The sequence below is a fragment of the Elephas maximus genome, chromosome 2, assembly GCF_024166365.1.
Source record: "Elephas maximus indicus isolate mEleMax1 chromosome 2, mEleMax1 primary haplotype, whole genome shotgun sequence".
Taxonomy (NCBI): domain Eukaryota; kingdom Metazoa; phylum Chordata; class Mammalia; order Proboscidea; family Elephantidae; genus Elephas; species Elephas maximus.
The window spans coordinates 152,158,080-152,179,596 of NC_064820.1; the positions used below are offsets into that span (position 1 = coordinate 152,158,080).

The 21,517-nt window shown below is 41.9% G+C and overlaps 1 protein-coding gene across 4 annotated transcripts in view; it reads right to left on the reverse strand.

The window, feature by feature from the left end:
- The window catches only part of SIL1 (SIL1 nucleotide exchange factor), a 318,024-nt gene that overhangs the window by 119,261 nt on the left and 177,246 nt on the right, over positions 1 to 21,517 (reverse strand). For all 4 annotated transcript variants that reach the window (XM_049873774.1, XM_049873773.1, XM_049873772.1 and 1 more), the window contains 2 exons: positions 18,833 to 18,953; positions 8,876 to 8,975 (listed from right to left, as the gene is read on the reverse strand). In XM_049873774.1, coding sequence (XP_049729731.1) covers positions 8,876 to 8,975; positions 18,833 to 18,953 — 221 coding nt within the window. The remainder of the gene's footprint in view (positions 1 to 8,875; positions 8,976 to 18,832; positions 18,954 to 21,517) is intronic.

The window sequence follows — 21,517 nt, forward strand, 5'->3', positions numbered from 1 at the left end:
TCCCACATGATTCTTAAGGTTTCTTCATTTTTTTTAATTCTTTTATCTGATTTTTCTTCAAATATATTAGCGCCAAGTGATTTATCTTCAAGGTCAGAAATTTTGGCTTCTACTTGCTCAGTTCTGCTTCTCTGATTTTCTGTTGCGTTGTCTACTTCTGTAATTTTATTGTTAATCTTCTGAATTTCTGATTGCTGTCTATGGATTTTTCCAGCTTATTAAATTTTTCATTATGTTCATGAATAATCTTTCTAATCTGTTCAGTTGCTTTATCTGTGTGTTCCTTGGCTTGTTCTGCATATTGTCTCATTTCCTTCCAGATGTCTTGAAGGGTTCTGTATATTAAACTTTTCTGTTCTGCCTGTGGTCATTCCAGGAATGCACTTTCATCTAGAAGATCCCTGGATTCTTTGTTTTGAGAGCTTGTTGAGGTGATCATGGTCGGTTTCTTTATGTGACTTGATATTGACTGTTGTCTCCGAGCCATCTATAAGTTATTGTATTAGTTTATGCTTGCTTACTGTGTCGTAGTTTCTTGCTTTGTTTTGTTTAGTTATACCTAAATGGGTTGCTTGAGTGAGCTAGCTTATTTTCGCCTTTGGAGCTCTGACATCCTGTCCCCAGCTGGCTAGAGCTGTTATCAGGTATATCAGTCTAGGAGTCCATTCACTTTTCTTTTTTGAATTCAGCTCAGGTGTCCAGGTAGCTGATCACCAAGTGTGTGGTACAGGCTCTGTCCTACAGTCTTAGAGGGGCACGGGTGATTGGCATATATACCGGTATCTGTTTGCAGCAGGGGGTCATGCTCTGAACAAGGCAGGGGGCTAAGAATCGACCCCGAGTGTCTCTGAGGAAAATGCATACCTGTTCCCCAGAACATGCAGGTGGGTGGGTTCTGCAGACAGACCATGGGTACCCAAATTTTGGGGTTGTAAGTACAGGGAGTTACCAGTTATCCTTGGACCCCTGTCGCGGGTGGCTGGGTGACCTGAGTGGAGCTACCAGTCTTTAGATCCCTGATGTGGGTAGGTGAGGACCTTGTTTAATAGGCAAAGCAATGTCAAACGTCAAACACCCACCTCTCCACTGCACAGAATAGGCCAACAAGGGCCTATTCTCCCGAAATAGGCCCACACAGGTCCACGCAGTAGGGAAAGCTGCTCAAAGCCCATGGACGGTTTATGCCTGGACAAAAGCTGCTTCTGTTCTGAGCTCCCCCAGTTAGTGGAGCTGGCAAATTATCTTTTTCTACCATTGAAAATTTTTTCCTCCTCGAAGTCTGGGAGGATGGCTCTAGGTGCTCAACAGGGCCTATGTCTGGCCCAGGGAATTCAGCTGCTGAAGCCAGCTTGGGGGGGGGGGGGCGCGGTAAAACACATGAAAGTACTTAGCTTTTGCCAAGTGCACCGTTCTTCTCAGGCTCCAGAGATGTGAGTAAGCTGTGTGGCTGCCTGCTTCTCCCTAAGGAAACTGCGGCTGAACAATAGTACCAGCCTGCTGCCACTGCTCCAGGAATGGTACCTGAGGGCTCCCTGCAATTCAGGCCCAGTAACTCCTCTCCGCTTCTTAATGGTCTCTTCCTCCCCCTGCCCCCCAGTTCATTTTCTAAGCTTGTCTTTGAAGCTCAGGGCTTCCAGCTTGTCACAAATATACTTGTTTCACTTGTTTTTTCGGATCTTTGTTGTAAAGAAGGCTCTCCGGAACTGTCTGTCTATTCCACCATCTTGACTCCACCTCTTCTTTTTTTTTTTTTTTAACTAATGCTTACATGATATACTTTCCATCCTTTCACTTTCAACCTGCTTTATCATCATATTTGAGTTTTTTGTAGACAACATATATTTGGGTCATTTTTTTTTCAATCTATGCTACCATCATGTTTTTTAACAATTATATTTAGATCATTTACATTTAATGTAATTATCGATATGTTAAGAGCTCAAGTCTGCCTTTTTTTTTTTTTCTGTTCCCTCTGTTTTTGTTCCTCTGTTCCCTTTTCTTGCCTTCCTGTGGGTTATACTTTCTAGAATTGCATTTTTATATATCTGTAGTGTTTTTGAGAATATCTCTTTATAGAGTATTTTTAGTGATCTAGCTATTAAAATATATATAAATAACTTATCATAGTTTACTGATGCCAATATTTTACCACTTTGAAGTGTAGAAAACTTACTTCCAATTAACTCTCTTAATCCTTTGTCTTTAAAATCGTCTTAAATATTTTCTCTACATCATTGAGAACCACATCAGATGATGTCATGGTTTTTGCTTAAACTATCAAACATAATTTTTAAAACCCAAGAGGATAAGACGGTCTATTATACTTTCTATGTTTACTCCATTTTTCTTTTTTCCTTCCTGATGTTCCAAGTTTTCTTCTGTTATTACTTCATTTTTATGTGGAGACAATCCTTTAGCCCTTCTTTTAAGGTAGGTCTCTTGGTAAAAAATTCTCTCAATTTTCCTTTGTTTGAGAATGTCTTGATTGCCCTTTCACTCATGAAGGATCTTTTCATTGACTAGGGAACTCCAAGTGAAAGTCTGTTTTTTTCAGCACTTGGAAAATATGCTACATCCTTCTGGCCTCTACAAAAACCATAGAGAAATTTGCTGCTATTCATTGTTTCTCTCTAGCTGTTTTTGAGATATTTTCTGTTTTTAGTTTTCAGAAGTTTGACTATGACATGTCTTTTTCTTTTTTAAATATTTTGTTGTTCTTTAGGTGGAAGTTTACACAGCAAATTAGTTTTCCAATCAGTAATTCATATACAAATTGTTCTGTCATATTGGTTGTAATCCACCCAGTTTGTCAGCATTCTCCCCATTGCCTCTCTGAGTTCCCTACTTCCATTAGTCCGGTTTCCCTGTCCCTCCCTGCCTTCTCATCTTCGGTTTGGGGCAAATGTTTCCCTTTTGGTCTTGTATAGTTGATTGTTCCAAGAGGCACATTCTTCACAAGTGTTATTGTTTATTTTATCGGCCCACCTATTATTTGGCTTAAAGGTGTCCTCCTAGAGTGTCTTCAGTTTCATGTTAGAATGTTGTCTTAGGGCAATAGTCTTGGGGGTTCCTCTAGTCTCTATCGGACCAATAAGTCTGTTTTTCTTTTAATTTGAATTTTGTTCCACATTTTTTACCCATTCTAACCAGGATCTTCTATTGTGGTCCCAGTCAGACTTGTTGGTAGTGGTAGCTGGGCACCATCCGGTTTTTCTGGTCTCAGGTTAGTAGAGATTGTGGTTCCCGTGGGCCATTAGTCCTTTGGACTAATTGCTTCCTTGATTCTTAGTTTTTCTTCATTCTCCTTTGCTCCAGGCAGGATGAGACCAAGAGATGTTTCTTAGTGCTTGCAAGTTTTTAAGGCCCCAGATGCTACTCATCAGACTGAGATGTAGACATTATCTTTATGAACTATGATTTGTCAACTGACCTAGATGTCCCCTGAGGCTGTTAGTCTTTAGCCTTCAAGCCTAGTAGTTCAGTCTCAATATCTGAGCTGTTTCTATAACTATGTTCCCTATGTGCTCTGTTATATAGATGAGTATACATGCAACATTTACAAATATATAAGTAGAAATATCCAATCCCTACCTATATATGCATGGATACCCTAGTGGCACAGTCGTTAAGAGCTATAGCTGCTAACCAAAAGGTCAGCAGTTCGAATTCACCTGGCATTACTTGGAAACCCTATGGGTTGGTTCTACTCTGTCCTATAGGGTCGCAATGAGTTGAAATCGACTTGATGGTAATGGATTTGGTTTTCTGGTACCTATATATGCACGCAGGTATACTCCTGAACAACCTCCCACACCTATGTAGCATACATATTTGCCTAATTATCTACTCAAAAATTATTGTTATTACTGTTGTTGCAGGATTGTATATGTTACAGCATTTATACATATTTGCCTAATTATCTACTCAAAAATTATTGTTATTACTGTTGTTGCAGGATTGTATATGTTACAGCATTTACGATAGTTACTCTTTATTCTTGTGTACCTCTAATTGTCTTCGTTTTTTATTTCTTTGTCATCTCTAGTACGCTATTGAGCCTATCCAGTGAGGTTTTCATTTTAGTTATATTTTCAGTTCTATAACTTCAATTTTCTACATATATCTTCTATTTCTTTGCTGAAGTTTTCATTTGTTTCAAGAGGGTTCATAATTGCTTATTAAAGTATTTTTATGATGGTTGCTTTAAAACTCTCGTCAGATAACTCCAACTTCTAAGTCATCTCAATGTTGGCATCTGTGTTAGTCATCTAGTGCTGCTGTAACGAAAATACCACAGGTGGATGGCTTTAACAAAGAGATGTTTATTCTTTCATAGTCCAGCAGGCCAGAAGTCCAAATTCAGGGTGGCAGCTCCAGGAATGGCTTTATCCCTCTGTCGACTCTGGAGGAAGGTTCTTGTCATCAATCATCCCATAGTTTAGGAGCTTCTCTGCACAAGAACCTCAGGCCCAAAGGACACATTCTGTTCCCAGTGCTGCTTTCTTGATGGTATGAGGTCCCTGTGTCTCTCTGCTCGCTTCCCTCTTTTATATCTCAAAAGAGATTGGCTTAAGACACTATCTAATCTTGTAGATCTCAATATAACTGCTGCTAATTCTTCTCATTATATCATAATGATAGGACTTACAACACATAGGGAAATCACATCAGATGACAAAATGGTAGAAAATCATACAATACTGGGAATCATGACCTAGCCAAGTTGACAGATATTTTGGGGCACAATTCAATCCATGACAGCATCTATTGATTGTCTTTTTTAATTCAAGTTGTGATTTTGCTGGTTCTTGGTATAATGCGTGAATTTTGATCACATCTCAGATATCCTAATTGTTAAATTATGAGACCTGATTCTATTTAATCTTATTTATTAGGCAGTCACTCTATTTAGGTGTAGCATGCTGGTTCTGGGTTACTTTTATGTGCTGGGGCTCCAATGACAATTTAGTTTTCAAAGCCTTTGAAGTGCTATTCTGGTCTGCTTCCTTTGCATGCTACTCAAAGGCTAATATGAAAATCTGGACAATATTCCACACTGTAATTCAGTTCTCAAATAATTTTGCTGTGTTAATACTGGTCAGTTTCTTGTGAAGGTCAATATGGGGTCTTCCCAGAACTTTATATGCAAATCCCTTTCTCTAGCTCCTTTCTCTCCAACATCCTCCCCCTACTCTAGTTAAGAGGGAGAAGAGCGTCACCTGCCAATACTGGACACTGGGAGTGCGTCTTAGTTATCTAGTGCTGCTATAACAGAAATACCACAAATCGGTGACTTTACAAACAGAAATTTACTTTCTCACAGTTAGGAGGCTAGAAGTCTGAATCAGGGTGCTGGCCCTAGGGAAAGGTTTTCTTTCTCTGTAGGCTCTAGAGGAAGGTCCTTGTGTCTTTGGAACTTCTGCTCCCAGGCCATCTTCGCATAGCTTGGCATCTCTCTTTCCCTATCTATACTTGATTGCTTGCTTGTTTAATCTTTTTTATATCTCAAAAGAGATTAATTTAAGACATACCCTACAGTAATACTGTCTAATTAACATAACAAAAAAACCTATTCCCAAATGGGATTATAACCACAGGTATAGGAGTTAAAATTTACAACACCTATGTTTGGGGACACGATTCAAACCACAACAGGGTAATAGTCCAGATTCCTCTCCTGGCCTCCACTCATACCACCCCAGTGAGGGAAGTAAAATACTCTTTCATGGTCATTGTCTGGGGGAGGAAGTTGAGGCTCCTCACAATAACTGACACTACTCTGCAGGGGGAAGTGATGCTGCCTCGCACCACCTTGTTGCCACCAGATGGGAGTGGAATTATAGACTCCTCATCTACCCCCACTGACACCACCTCAGCAGGGGTGAGTGAAACACCACCTTGGCGCTGCCTGGCAGGAGGCAGTTCAGGTTCCTTGCTGACAATATCTAGTGGGAAAACCAGCCTGCTACACCCAGGCAGGGGATAGAAAACCAGTCTCCACACTTGGTCCCCGCTCATACCACCATGGCAGAGGAAGTGAAGCTTTGCCTCTCACTACCTTGCTGCCACTAGGAAGGGGTACAGATGCAGGCTGCCTGCTTGGCTTCTGCTGATGCTACCTTGGTGGAGGAATCAAAGTGCAGTTTACTACAAGTAGGATGGGTACTGGCAAAGAGATTTTTGTCCTGTTTGGCTGCTTTTTCACAGTCCTTTGTCTAGGGAGAGCAGATTTCTCTTAGGGTTTTTATAGTCCGCAACCTATATTTCCAGGTTGCAGGCTTCTCCAGCACCCAGTCTGACGTATATAGAAGACAAAAAGAAAACCCAGACAGCTATCCAGTCTGTCATCTTCTCTCTACCTTCCAGTGTCTCCTATGTTTTCTTTTAGTATGAGAGCCAAGGTTTTTAGTTGTCTTTAGCAGGAAGAATAGGGAGAAACGGGTCTACTCCATCTTATCTAGCAACTGGCTTAGGAAGGCCATATTATAAACTGGAGTAATTTCTAGGATATAGGTGAACAACAACCGATATGATAAGACATAAAGCATTAAGCAATATATATGGTAATATAGAAGGAAAAATGGATCAGACTCAACAATAAAAGCCCAAATCTGTTGGGTGAAGCAAGGCTTTTTTCTCAGAAGCAAAGGACTCTGGGAAGGACTAAATCAATCAAATCTACTAAGGTACCACTAGATACAATGGAATTGATGCCCTTTCCCCCAAAAAATCAAACCCAGAAAAATACTCAATTGACAGGATGTGGCCTATCAGACAGTACTGTCTTTATAAATAGCAAAGCACCATCCTGCCCTTACAAGCTACCACACAGGCTTGGTTTAAAGATTGGTAAACAAAAAGTATGATAGCATCCAAAACCAGAAGCTTCAGACATGTAAGAAACTCCCCAACCTACTTTAAGTCGATTGATTTTCCATTCCCAGAGTCAGCTCTGGTAGCACATTGGCAGTGAGCTGAGTCAGTCTGGATGGGCTCCAAAGGGAAGTGGGAGAAGGACCCCAGGACCCAGCACCTCACTGAAGAAGCTAGGAACCTAAGCTCCAAGGAAGTAAAGACAGAGGGTGGACAAGTATACCTCAGAACTGGGCAGCTGACTTGAATCAGCTGGTTCTGGGATTTTTCATTTGGGTACTGGTACTGACATCTCCCATGCAAGGGGAGAGGATTATTTTTAATTGCAAAAACAGCAACTGAAAACTTTTAAATAATCTCTTGATTTTACATTTTTAAAAAATCTTTTCATAAATATTCATACTTTTCTACCCTAACTGAATTATGGGGGAAAAAACACAAAAATGCCATTCCCTGAGGAAAGAAAGACCACTGAGCTCCCAAAAAGGGAGGACAGAGAAGAGGAAGGGGAAGAATTGGTCTTCTATCTGCAGAGACTCATAGGGTCGCTATGAGTGGGAACTGACTCATATGACGCTATGACTGGACAGCATGGGTTTTTTTTTAATCTGCAGAGAAGACATAGGACAGGAGCTGACTTTTACGTTCCCATCGGTCCCACATGGAGCCCGTGGTAAGGGGGGCTTCAGAGGTGGTAGGTGGGAAGGAGCCCAAACCCTGACTACACGAACACCAATCTCTGCCCGAGGCACTTAGGCATACACTGCTGTCCTCTCCTGGCCTGCCTTCACCAGGTAGAGAATTCATTTTTCCTTACCACACTCAGCTAATGCACCTGTGACAGGATAAAATTCTCTGCATCATCTTCCTTCACCCACTGCTGCTGCTGCTGCCAGCCTGCTTCCGCCTTCCCATACCACATACACTTTCCATGCTGGGAAGCGTGACTTCGGTAAGATGAGTAAAGACATGGAGACTTGGCTTGCATATTAACACAAATTATTAAGTCAAACACCAACCTCCCAATCCTCACCAAAAAAAAAAAAAAAAGTTCATGTATCTCAGAAATACTTAGTTCCCAAGGATTTGAAGGACCCAAGGCTTCCTCCACTAACATTCAAGTTGTCAAAGGTCTAATGCTGCCTCTCCAAGTGACTGCCATGATTCTGGGGAGAAGACATACAAAGGCTAAAAGAACTGTGAGAAGAGGGAGAGAGAATTTAGAAAGGTCTCCAAGGCGGCCGTCAGAGGAGGCTCTTTTAAGACCTGACAGGACTCAACTGGAATGTAAAGAGATGATTTATGATATTTTCTAGCTATTGCTTGAGCTCATGGTCCATCTAAGAGTAGTATTTCTCTTTAGTTTAGGTCTATGCCTAGGAACCTTCTGATATTAGGGACAGGGTCTAGAGGCTATACACTATCTTGTATGCAGTAATTCCACCTCTTTTCTGTTCTCATTCCCTGAACTTGTAATTTGGAGATGGAGGAAACCTCGGCTATCCTCGTGTTCCAGCTCCATGTTTTACATTTAGGGAATTTGAGGCCCAAAGACAGAATGAATTTGCTTCAGATTTAAAGGACAATAACAAGCACCCAGAACTCTTCCTTCCTGGCCTAGCTTCGCTGTCCTTTTGGAACAAGCTTGTGTTTAATTATAAATAAGGAGATCTGGGGTTTACTTTCTATTCTCCTCCTCATGTCTATGACAATGTAGAGTATGGCCACCTTTGCTCTGTACCTCAATTCCCCCATACATATAATGGAAAGTTGGATTCTAACCTTAACTATGACAGAAATGCTCCCAATATATATTTTTTAATAGTCTATAAAGGGTTAGTTATTTGACATTAACTGTTCTTTAAATCATTTTACGCTATTACTATTATTATTATCCCATGTTTATTGTAAAAGTTTCAGGGAAAAGTGATTCTCTTATCTGCAAAAACACCATGGCTGTCCTGCTGGATCATATTAACTCCCTGAGAAGAATATCACTCACCTTGTCTTCCTTTGAACTCTCCATCTCTGCCCCATCCTTGAGTTTTGCCAGCGCACTCTTGAGGTCTTCAGATGTGTAGGCATCAGTGTTGATGTCCAGCCTATCCCAAAGAGAAGCTGAGAGTCAGGAGGGAGGCATCACTTTTCCCAATAAAGAAAACCCTCCTGGGAGGCCAGCGGCCCAAGGCAAGTAGGGCCAGACCAGCTCTGACTCTGACTGCATTATCCTGCCTTCGCTTTTGGGCAACCAAAGGTCCAACAGGGTGACCTGACCTTAAAGCTAAGGGGGAAAGACATGGCTGAAGTTAGGGTCATTTCACGAGAAAGGAGAGAAGGGCATGGAGCAGACATGGACACCATGGACAGAGAGCTTCAGTCAGCTGCCCAGGCAGAAGCAACCCTGGAATGTCTGTGCGATGCTGTTCCCTCAGCACATGCCAGGGCAGGACTTCCTGGAAGGCAGTGGACACAGACACAAGGAGTAACACGCACCCTATTTATGTTCTTCTAGAAAAGAAAACAACAGGGTCCTGAGCCTCACCATGTGTGCCAGATCTGGTTTGACAAACCAGCCTGTCTTCGCAAAACTGGGTTGGGTAAATTCAGACCTGAAGACCAATCCCTGGGCACAGAGAAGGTGCAGAAGGTATGTATCAACATAACAATGGAAGGGATTTGAGACATGGAGTACTAGAATCTAGGACACCCATTTTCCTCAGTTAGCCTCCAAGGGGAGGAAGGATAGGAAAGGAACCAACATAGCTGTAATCTTGGGAACCTGCCAAAGACTAAAGAGTGGTATCCCCACAAAGGCTCCTGGAACCAATCCAAGCTACAGCCATTTGTCTTGACTGGAGAGAAGGCAGCCATGAGGGGCAAGATTTTGCCACTGGCACTCATTTCAGTTCAGTGAGGAGAGGTAAGAACAAAGGTGATGCAGTCAAAGGGAAGTGTGGAATATGGGCTATGCTTGACAAGACTGTCCAGCTACAGGTGGGCTAAGGATAACCCATGAGATTTCAGAGGTGGGGGAAGAAGGGACTGTTACAGATTGAACTGTGTCCCCCAAAATGTTATGTTGACATCCTAATCCCTGTACCTGTAAACATGACAATGTTTGGAAATATGGGTCTTCTTATGTTAATGAGGTCATACCAGAGTAGGATGGATCCTAAACCTAATCACTTCTAAGTGGTGTCTTATAACAAGAACAAAACAAACACAGAGACACACACAAGGAGAAGACAGATGCCATGTGAGAACAAGCCAAGGAACACCAATGATTGCTGGCAGATACCAGAAACTAGGAGAGAGAGTCCTACAGAAGGAATTGACACAGCTGAGACCCTGATTTAGACTTTTAGCCACAAGAACTGCGAGAAAATAGAATTCTGTTCTTTAAAGCCACTCACTTGTATTTTTTGTTACAGCGGGACTAGGTAATCAAGACAGGGACCACTGGCCTGTTCTACTCCAGGAAAGACAGTGTATATATCTCAGAGTCCAAGACCCCAGCAACTTCAGCTCTCATGAGAGGGCCAAGCTCTCAGGGATTTACTCATTCAGTCTTTGCTTCATCCTAGGCCCCTGGGAAAAATAACTTGTCTTCTCAGTCCTCCTAAGCTAATGAATAACAGTTAATCACTCCTACTTATTGAGCACTTAACCATGTGTTGAGTACTATGTTAATGTCTTAAAAAGTAATATTTTATTCAAATCATCAGCACACTCCTATAAGACATGAGAGAGCATCCCCTGCCCTGCAGAGCCCCATCCACTGCCCATTGCATGAGGATGCCACTGCCCTGGCTCCTCCCCTCCCTGGGAGCTAAGTATTGAGGGTTATAAGTGAATACATTATTCCTCCTCTCAGACTTGGTCAGGACGAATCCTGCCATGTCTCCTATCTGTTTACTGTCTTAAGTCTCACCCTACCAGGTCATCCATCATCACGCCTACTCTCAACCCCAACGACACACACGAAAAAGCCACATGTGCACGCACACACACCCCACCCTCAGTTGGCAATCTCACCTCATTCTTCACTGAGAAAATAGACATTATCAGCAGGAACTCCCTCATCTTCCCATCATCAACTCTATAAACCAACCTGCACCTGGATCAATATTCTCTGCTTTCCCTTCTGCTATAATGGATGACAGTGTCCCTGCTTCTATCAATCTTACACTCCAGGTCCCACTTGCCTTTTTAAAAGCTTTAACTCTCATAATTATACCCTTCTCTCTTGTATCATCAAGCTCTCCCTTTATATTGGATTATTCCCATCAGCATACTTTAACTCCACAGTTTTTTCTAGTTATCATGCCATTTCCCTACTTTCCATCAAAGTAAAATTTTTTGAACACATTCTCTTGACTCACGATTCCCACCTTCTTGACTCCTATTTACATTACCATTTAATCTAATCTGGATTTTGTCCCTGCAACTGCAGTAAAACTGCTCCCTAAATTACCAATAAGTGGATGGTCAAATCCAGTGGACCCTTCTCTAACTTCGTGTTCCTCAACTACTCAGAAGCATTTACACAGTTCACCCTTCCTTTCTTGAAACACTCTCCTTTCTTGGCTTCTTATTACCAGACTCTCCTGGTTCTTCCTCTTCCTTACTTCGGCTCTAACCCTTTAACTGGCTCCTCCTTTCTTACCTAAACTCCATATATGGAATGCTTTGAAATTCAGTCCTGGACAATCTTCTCTATCTTCACACTCTCCCCTAGTTCTCTTTAAATATCTATTTGCCAATGATGCCCAGATTCACATCTTTAGCCCAAACCTCTCCCCAGAGCACTAGACTATTGTGTTGTTGTTGTTAGGTGTCATTGAGTTGGTTCCAACTCACAGTGACCCTATGTACAACACAATGAAAGACTACCTGGTCCTGCACCATCCTCACAGTCACTGCAATGTTTGAGCCCACTGTCGCAGCCACTGTGTCAATCCATCTTGTTGAAGGTCTTCCTCCTTTTCGCTGACCCTCTACCAAGTGGCATGGACTGAATTATGACCCCCCCAAAATATGTGTTTCAATTTGGCTGGGCCATGATTCCTGGTATTGTGTGATTTTCCTCTATGTTGTAAATCCTGCCTCTATGATGTCAATGAGGTAGGATGGGCTGCAGTTGTGTTAGTGAGGCAGGACTCAATATACAAGATTGGATTGTGTTTTGAGGCAATCTCTTAAGATATAAAACAGAGAAGAAAGCAGAGAGGCAGGGGGACCTCATACCACCAAGAAAGCAGTGCCGGGAGCAGAGCACGTCCTTTGGACCTGGGGTCCTTGCACAGAGAAGCTCCCAGTCCGGGGAATGATTGATGAGAACGCTGACAAAGCTTTCCCCTGGAGCTGACACCCTGAATTTGGACTTTTAGCCTACTTAACTGTGAAGAAATAAATTTCTCTTTGTTAAAGCCATCCCCTTGTGGTATTTCTGTTACAGCAGCCCTAGATGACTAAGATACCAAGCATGTTGTCCTTCCCCAGGGACTAGTCTTTACTGACAACATGTCCAAAGTACTTAAGACGAAGTCTTCCCATCCTTGCTTCTAAGGAGCATTATGGCTGTACTACTTCTAAGACAGATTTCTTCGTTCTTCTGGCAGTCCATGGTATATTCAATATTCATTGCCAACTCCATAATTCAAAGGCATCAATTCTTCTTTGGTCTTCCTAATTCACTGTCCAGCTTTCACATGCATATGAGGTGAATGAAAATACCATGGCTTGAGACAGGCACACCTTAATCCTCCAACTGACATCTTTGCTTTTTAATATTTCAAAGAGGTCTTTTGAAGCACTTTTGCCCAATGCAATACCCCGTTTGATTTCTTGACTGCTGCTTCCATGAGGGCTGATCGTGGACTTAGGTAAAATGAAATCCTTGATAACTTCAATACTTCCTCTGTTTATCATGATGTTGCTTATTGGTCCAGTTGTGAGGATTTTTGTTTTCTTTACGTTGAGGTGTAATCCATACTGAAGGCTGTAGTCTTTGATCTTCATCAGTAAGTGCTTTATGTCCTCTTCGATTTCAGCAAGCAAGGTTGTATCACCTGTGTACCTCAGGTTGTTAACGAGTCTTCCTCCAATCCTGCTGCCCCATTCTTCTTCATATAGTCTAGCTTCTTGGATTGTCTGCTTAGCATACAGATTAAATAAATATGGTAAAAGGATACAATGCTGAAGCATGCCTTCCCTGATTTTAAACCACTAAACAGCCTCTTGTTCTGTTCCAACAACTGCCTCTTGGTCTACGTATAAGTTCCTCGTGAGCACAATTAATTGTTCCGGAATTCCCATTCTTTGCAATGTTATTCATAATTTGTTACGATCCACACAGTCGAATGCCTCCGCATAGTGAATAAGACATAGGTAAACATCTTTCTGGTAGTCTCTGTTTTCAGCCAAAATCTATCTGACGTTAGCAATTGTATCAATTGTTTCACATCATCTTCTGAATCCAGCTTGAATTTCTGGCAATTCCTTGCCAATGTACTGCTGCAATCATTTTTGAATGATCTTCAGCAAAATTTTACTTGCTTATGATATTGTTCAATAATTTCTGCATTCTGCTGAATCATCTTTCTTTGGAATGGGCACCAATCTGAATCTCTTCTGACATCTGTTTTGGTCTTTTCTTTTCTTCCTGTCTTTTTAATGACTTTTTATTTCCTTTATGTATGTTGTCCTTAATGACATCCTACAACTCATCTGGTATTTGGTTATTAGTATTCAATGGGTCAACTCTACTCTTGAGATGATCTCTAAATTCAGCTAGGACATAATCAAGGTCATATTTTGGCTCTCATGGACTTGTTTTAACTTTCTTAAGCTTCAGCTTGAACTTGCACATGAGCAATTGAAGGTCTGTTCCTCAGTCAGCCCCTGGCCTTATTCTGACTCATTATATTGAGTTTCTCCATCATCTCTTTCCACAGATGTAGTTTTGATTCCTGTGTATTCCATCCAGCAAGATCCACGTGCACAGTTGTAGCTTATGTTTGTGAAAAAAGGTATCTGCAATGAATAAGTCAATGGTCTTGCAAAGTTCTATCAAGTGGATCTCCAGCATCATTTCTATCACCAAGGCCGTATTTTCCAACTACTGATCCTTCTTTTTTGTTCCCAACTTTCATATTCCAATCACCAGTGATTACCAATGCATCTTAATTGCACACTTGATTGATTTCAGGCTGTGGAGGTTGGCAAAAATCTTCAACTGTTCATTTTTGGCCTTAGTTGTTGTTGTGTAAATTTGAATTACAGTTGTATTAACTGGTCTTCCATGTAGGTGTATGGATATTATCCTATCACTGACAGCATTGTACTTCAGGATAGATCTTGAAATGTTCTTTTTGACAATGAATGTGATACCATTCCTCTTCAATTTGTCATTTCCAGTTTAGTAGACCATATGATTGCCCGATTCAAAACGGCCAATACAGTTCATTTCAGCTCACTAATGCCTAGGATATCAATCTTTTTACAACTACATAACTGATTTATCACCCCTCTGATCTTGGATGTTTAACAGGTACCTCAAACTCATTACATCTAAAACATAGCCTCTTGATTCTTCTCCTCATAAGCCTGTTCCTCTATCAATCTTTTCTATGTCAATAAATGGTAACTCCAAACACCCAGCTGCTCAAACCCCAAAATGAGGCTTTACTCTTTTTTTTTTTAATTGTGCTTTAAGTGAAAGTTTACAAATCAAGTCAGACTCTCACACAAAAATTTATCAACACCTTGCTATATACTCTTCATTGCTCTCCCCCTAATGAGACAGCACACTCCTTCCCTCCACTCTCTCTTTTCCTGTCCATTCCACCAGCTTCTGACCCCCTCTACCCTCTCATCTCCCCTTCAGACAGGAGATGCCAACATAGTCTTATGCGTATACTTGATCCCAAAAGCTCATACTTCACCAGTATCATTGTTTATCCCATAGTCCAGTCCAATCCCTGTCTGAAGAGTTGGCTTTGGGAATAGGTCCTGTCTTGGGCTAACAGAAGGTCTGGGGACCATGATCTCCGGGGTTATTCTAGTCTCAGTTAGACCATTAAGTCTGGTCTTTCTATGAGAATTTGGGGTCTGCAGCCCACTGCTCTCCAACTCCCTCAGGGATTCTCTGTTGTGTTCCCTGTCAGGACAGTCATTGGTTGTAGCTGGGCACCATCCAGTTCTTCTGGTCCCAGGCTAATGCAGTCTCTGCTTTATGTGGCCCTTTCTGCCTCTTGGGCTCATAATTACCTTGCATTCTTCATTTTCCTTTGCTCCAGGTGGGTTGAGACCAAGAGGCTTTACTCTTACTACCCCGTTTGTCTCAACTTCTACATCTAAATCATAAACAAGTCCTGTAGGTTCTACCACAAAATTAAATCTCCAAATCCATCCACTTTCCACTGTGACATCCTAGACTAGGCCATTATGTCATCCCTGGTCTACTTAAATGACATCCTAATTGCCTCTGTGCTTCCTTTTTGGTCCACCTTCAATCTGTTTTCCACACACATAACAACTAAAATGATCTTTCCCAAGATCATTAAAGCAAATCACTCTCCTGCATAAAATCCTCCGATGGCTTTCCACTGCACTTAAAATTATGTGAAGTACACTCAACATGTTCCTTAAAACTCCACACGATATGCCCCCTATCTACCTCTCCAAACTCATCTCCTATCAGTCTCTTTCCTTCTCCTAGTCTCTAGTCACCTTGATCATTTTTGTTTCTCAAACACAATGAAAACTTTTCCTTGACAAAGCCAGGGGTTCATCTTGTTTCCTCTGCCTAAAATACTTAACCCTAAGCTTATAAACCTAACCCTCTGGATAGCTAAATCATCTTCCTTCTTCAGATCTCAGCTCAAACATCATCTTGATGAAAACTTCCCAAACTATCCTATCTAAAGTGGCCTTCTCCAGGGACTCATCACCTTGTTTATTTCTTCCTTAGCACTTATCACAATCTGTAATTATATTATTTGTGTGTTTCTTTACCTGTCTGTTTTTTGTCTGCCAGCCTCTGTGAGGATGACCTATTGTTTATTTTGTTTACTACTGTATTCCCAGTGCCTGGCATATGAACACTCAATAGGTCTTTGTGAAATGAATAAACAGAGCAAGTAAGTGGCTCTATCCTTGCCTACCCCCCTAACCACTATACCATATTGTACCTTGGTAAGTGCACAATCCAAGATGGGACAACTTCAGTGTAGTTCATACTTCAGTTTTCTAAGCATGTGGTTGTTGTGGAGTCGATTCAGACTCATAGGAACCCTATAGGACAGAGTAGAACTGCCCCATAGGGTTTACAGGCAGCAACTGGTGGATTTGAACTGCTGACCTTTTGGTTAGCAGCCTGAGCTCTTAACCACTTCACCACCCGGGCTCCTCTAAGCATAGGGGGATGATTACCTAAAACCAGTGAGGATGGCAATGCCAAAAACATAAATAGCAAGTGGAAAACCTGCTGAAACGAGCCAAATACGCACTGAGGTCAGGCAGTGCCAGAAGAAGCCTCTAGGACAAGCCAGTGTCAGGGATCCTGTCCGAGGCCATAGTGCCCACAGGCACTGTAGCTCAAGGTAGCAGAATGGACAGCCACACATCCAGCAGGACCAATGAAGAGGCTGTTATGGATTAGGCTTAATGTATTATCTCTATCTCTCTCTAACCTAGTACTTTTTGGGGGATCACCAAATTCTTTGACAATCTGGTGGAAGCTGTGGATCTTGTCCCCAAAACAGAACGAACAGGTAAGCAAAATACTGTAACAATTTCAGGGGACTGGCCAACATACTTAGGCCTCTGTTCTCATTCCAGTCATAAAGAGCTGAGAAGACACTGGGGAGTGGAATTAGAGAAGCACAGGATGAGGTCCACCCTGGGGCGGGGCGGGGCGGCGGGGGGGAGTTGCTGCCAAAGGCAGCCAGAGACTCACTGAACTCACAGCGCTGAACACCCACACCACTTTGTCAATGCCCTTTGGGCTTCTGTTCAGACAGATTTGCCACTCGCTGTAAACACTGAGAAGGAAGAAGGCAGGTCCAGAATATCCTGGAGTCCATTCCAGTGCAGAACTCTCAGAAAAATTCCGAAGGAGAAAAGTAAAGAGGCAGGAGTGGGGACAAATATTTCTTCCTTATGGTGGGTCTACTACAAACCACATAGATGGCTCTGCTTTCTACTCTTAAAAGATGTGAGCAACAGACAAGGCAGTAAACTTCTACTGATGATCAGGTATTAGAGAAGTAATATCCAACCGTATAAAAATCAACAAGAAACTCTAATCAAGTTCCTAATTTAAGTATTTGTAAACCAAGAAAAAAATACTTTTTTTTTTTTTTTAATTTAGAAAGTAAGACTTGGTTTAAATGTGACAAAGACTTCCTAAACATACTTTGAGACGGTGAAATACGTGTATATATGTATGCTGGGGATGAAGAGAGGTTGGCAAGGGCTAGGAGAGTGACGTTTGATTCTTTCTTAGATGGCTGTGAGAAAGGAATAATCCTATGACATGGGCCACTCCAGGTACAGGCTTATCTGGAGACAGGGAGGAAGATGAAAGATTCTTCCTAGTTTGAGGAGACTGCAAGGAAGCCAAATGCCTCTCTCTAAAAATAAAGCAGAATTTTCTAACAGTGAAAACTGCCCAAATCTGAGCAGGCTGCTTTGTGGGGTTGTGAGTGCTACCTGACTGAAGAGGTGCATGGACAGCTGAATAACCTTTTCGTCAGGTGTATCGTCAAAATTTTTTTTTTTTAATCGTCAAAAAGACTCAGATTAAGAACTGGATCTCTAGGGTCCCTTCTAATTTTAGGATGCATCCTATCTAACTAAAAGCGTTCTTTAAATAACAAAAATCAAAGGACTGAGTAACACACTAACCCCACTCAATCCATGCAGAACTTACATGTACAAGAACAGGGATTTACAAACTATCTGTAATGGCCAGATGATATTTTAGGTTTTGAGGGCCTTATGGCTTCTCTTTCCCAACTACTCAACTCTGCCACTGTAGCAAGAAAGCAGCCACAATCTGTAAATGAATTACGTGGCTATAAGTCAATAAAACTTTATTTATGGACACTGAAACCTAAATTTTATATGATTCTCATAAGTCATGAGATATTCTTTTTATTTTTCAAACCATTAGTAAATGTAAAAACCAACTTAGCTCATGGGTCATACAAAAACAGGCAGAGTTTGCTGGCCCGTGTTAGAAACTTCATGGCTAGTATTTATGACAACCTTCAAAATCACACACGTCCAGCAGCCCCTGTAAGCCCATACCTCAACCTCTTTCTCCTCTCATGCACAAATCAAATACTAAGCAGAGAAAGCTTGTTAATTCAAGGCAAAGGACAGAAAAATAGAGACAGTGAATTCTCCAAAATCAAATAATCTAAACTGGAACCTCTAACCATTGGAGCACTGCAATTGCCTCTACTTTTATACCATAAGAAAGCCTGTTTTAATATGGACTAACAGGAAGAAAAGTTAGTCTGAATTAAAGACTTTAAAATGCAATTTTATTGTTCACCAAGGAAGTATTACTGCAAAGCAGAAGCCTAACAGGCCTGTTTTAATGAATAGATGACTCATCTGTAATCAGCACATTAATTGTTCGGATTCAAATGGGTTGCTCTTAAAGTACTGGGAAAAATAGCTTCATTTTTAAAGCAGGTTAAGCATTCCCCCTACAGCCTTTTTTAACATATCAATTTGCTTTGCAAACTGTTTCTTTCCAAAGACTGTAGAAGTAAACTTCCATAAAACCCTGACAGATTTATTACAAATTCTAGGCTGTTAAATTTCAAATTAAAAAAAAAAAATTGCATGAATCTGGGGAAGAAACATTACATCGTCATTACTTTCAGTATTACAGAATCGATGTCATCACTTACCCTCCCAGTCCCTAGGGATGACACTGTACCTTTTGCCTTTTTTCGACCTTTTCAAATTATTTCGGAATTTGTCCTCATATTGGAGTTTCACTTCTCTTGCCCCAGTCTGGAGATTCAGCCGCACGTGAGATCCTGCAGGGACGGCCTGACCTAAAAGACAAGAAGAGAGAAGGCTCATGAAGTGCAGGGTCCCTGGTGGGGCACTGGGATGAAATGGCTGGCGAAAAGGCCAAGAGGACTTATTAGTTCATGAAGACCAGACTCTGCTGTGTTCACTTCCCTCCTTAATTCACCCATCCATCTCTCTTTTCTTCTCTCTCTGCTACACACACACACCATTCACATATACTCCCTTTGCTAGTCCACATCTAATAAGGCAATGAGGCAAGGTAGGCAAGGGGATCCACACTTGAACCCAGAGACCAATGCCTCCTCATCAGAACCTGCATATTTAAGCTATCCTAAGGCCCCTATGTGGCAGTTTTTGCTTGACTGCTAACCTGAAGGTTGGCAGTTTGAACCCACCCAGCTGTACCATGGAAGAAAAGGCCTGGCAATTTGCTTTTATTCAGATTACAACCAAGAAAACCCTATAGAACAGTTCTACTCTGTAACACATGGGATCACCAGGAGTTGGAAATGACTTGAGGGCAACTAACAACAACAACAACATGTTTTCTTTAAATTGAGCAAATAAACCTTTTTGCTATGTACTTACAGCACCCTGGTAAATACCTACTCATTCTTCAGGACGCTGCTATATTACTGCCTCCTCCATCACACCTTCCTCCCCCTCCCCTGGGTCCCACAGAATCCCAGACAGCCTGCCATGCCAGCATGCTTACACTTCACCACTCTCATCTGTTTAATCCAGCTCTCTCCTCCTTGAGCACAGGGACTCTGTCTCTTCCTTCTTTATTTCCTCTGCCCCAGGCCAGAGCTTGGCACAAAAATTTGTGGCACTTAACTTTTATGAGAAGGAAGAAGACAGAGCCTGGAAGGCAGGAGGATGCAGCAAGCCAAGGAGGCCAGGACTGGAACCAAGAAAAATCAAAAACCAACACCCACCTGTCTCAGAGGAGCTGATCCACTAACAGGGAAAACAAGAGTCATGAGTGAATGAGATACTCATATACACAACTGCACACAATTACCCAAGGATGGTTAAAAAGCAACTGTGCAAGATCACCTACTACAAAAGGAATGTTACACTTATTCATTCATTCATGCAGATGGTATTTACCAAGCAGCTACTATACACCAGCCACCGTGGTAAGCACTAGAAATACAAAGACAAAAGTGAATGGTAACAAGGATACAGAGTTTCAGGGAAAAGGCTCTTCACTGACTGAAGACAGGAAATCTAGAAGCAGAGATACTGCTCTGACCCCTGAGCATTGACTCAGCTTTCTCCTGCCTGAGGATGGCATCGCCTTGCTGGTGCTAAGTTTGATTCAAGAACCAAAAAAGGATGGCAATCTAAAAAAACTTCTTCCATGGAACAGCATATCACAGATTCTCATGAACCATCAGGAAACTCTGAGTATAAAAGGGCAATGATGTAACAAGGATTCAATAGTTTTCTTAATTCAAGATCCCAGTGAACTCAGAGCTTCACCAGCCACTGTACTCCCATCAGAGAGGCACAGAGCCAGGGAAACACCACCCAAGACATGCTTTTTCTTTTCCTGCTACCCCATTTCAGTGGGGAGTTTTTGTATCCTTGGTGAAATAAAATGGGAACTTCCAGTGTATAACTACATGCGCACATGGGATCTTTCTTCTGATCCAAAATCCATCCAAAATGCTGCAACGATTAAAAATATGTCCAGAGTGGAGTGTGGAAATCCTTCTCTGGAAAACCTCTTGAATAAGTTATGTTGGAGGTTAAATGAGGCAAAAAATGAGACCCAGACTTGGAAAAAAGGAATCCCAAACAGAGGGAGGCCCCTGTGCATAGGCTCGGACACAGAAACTGAGAGGCCACATTCAGGAGGCAAGCAGAAGAGGCTGGCAGAATTGGAAGGGCTGTGGGGAGGCTGCTAGGGTAGTGTGGCATCATGAAGCCCAAGCTCAAGTAGCAAAATAAAGCTAACAGCTGAGGAAGCTGGTTCCAGGAGGAAGTGAGGCCAAATACTGGCAAGAACAACAACCCGTTGCTGTTGAGACAATTCGGACCCATAGCTTCCCTATAAGACAGAGAAGAACTGCCCCACAGCTTTCCAAGGAGCACCTAGTGGATTCGAATTGCTGACCTTCTGGTTAGCAGCTGTAGCACTTAACCACTATGCCACCAGGGTTTCCAAGAACAAAGAACTGGCAATTTCTATCCTATTCTTATAATTATGAAGCAAAAGGTAGACTCTTTAGCATTGTGAGGGGGGTAGGTGGCCTTACCTCAAGAGACCCAAACTGACAAAACACCACCATCACCCATACCCAGTCTATATCCAAAACCTGTCGATTTTTCTTGCTATTTCTGTTACATGCATCCCCTTCTCTCCATCTTCCCCATCACTGCTCCTGTCCAGGCCATCACAATCACTCTTCTGGATACTGCAATAGCCTCCCAACTGGCCACCCCTAGTCGCTCTTAACCGTACTGTTTTTTCTAATAAATGATTTTTTTTTTTCCAAAATACAAATCTGACCACGTTATTCCATTGCTTCAAAGTCTTTAATGATTTTCTACTGTTCTTAGAATAAAGATAAAA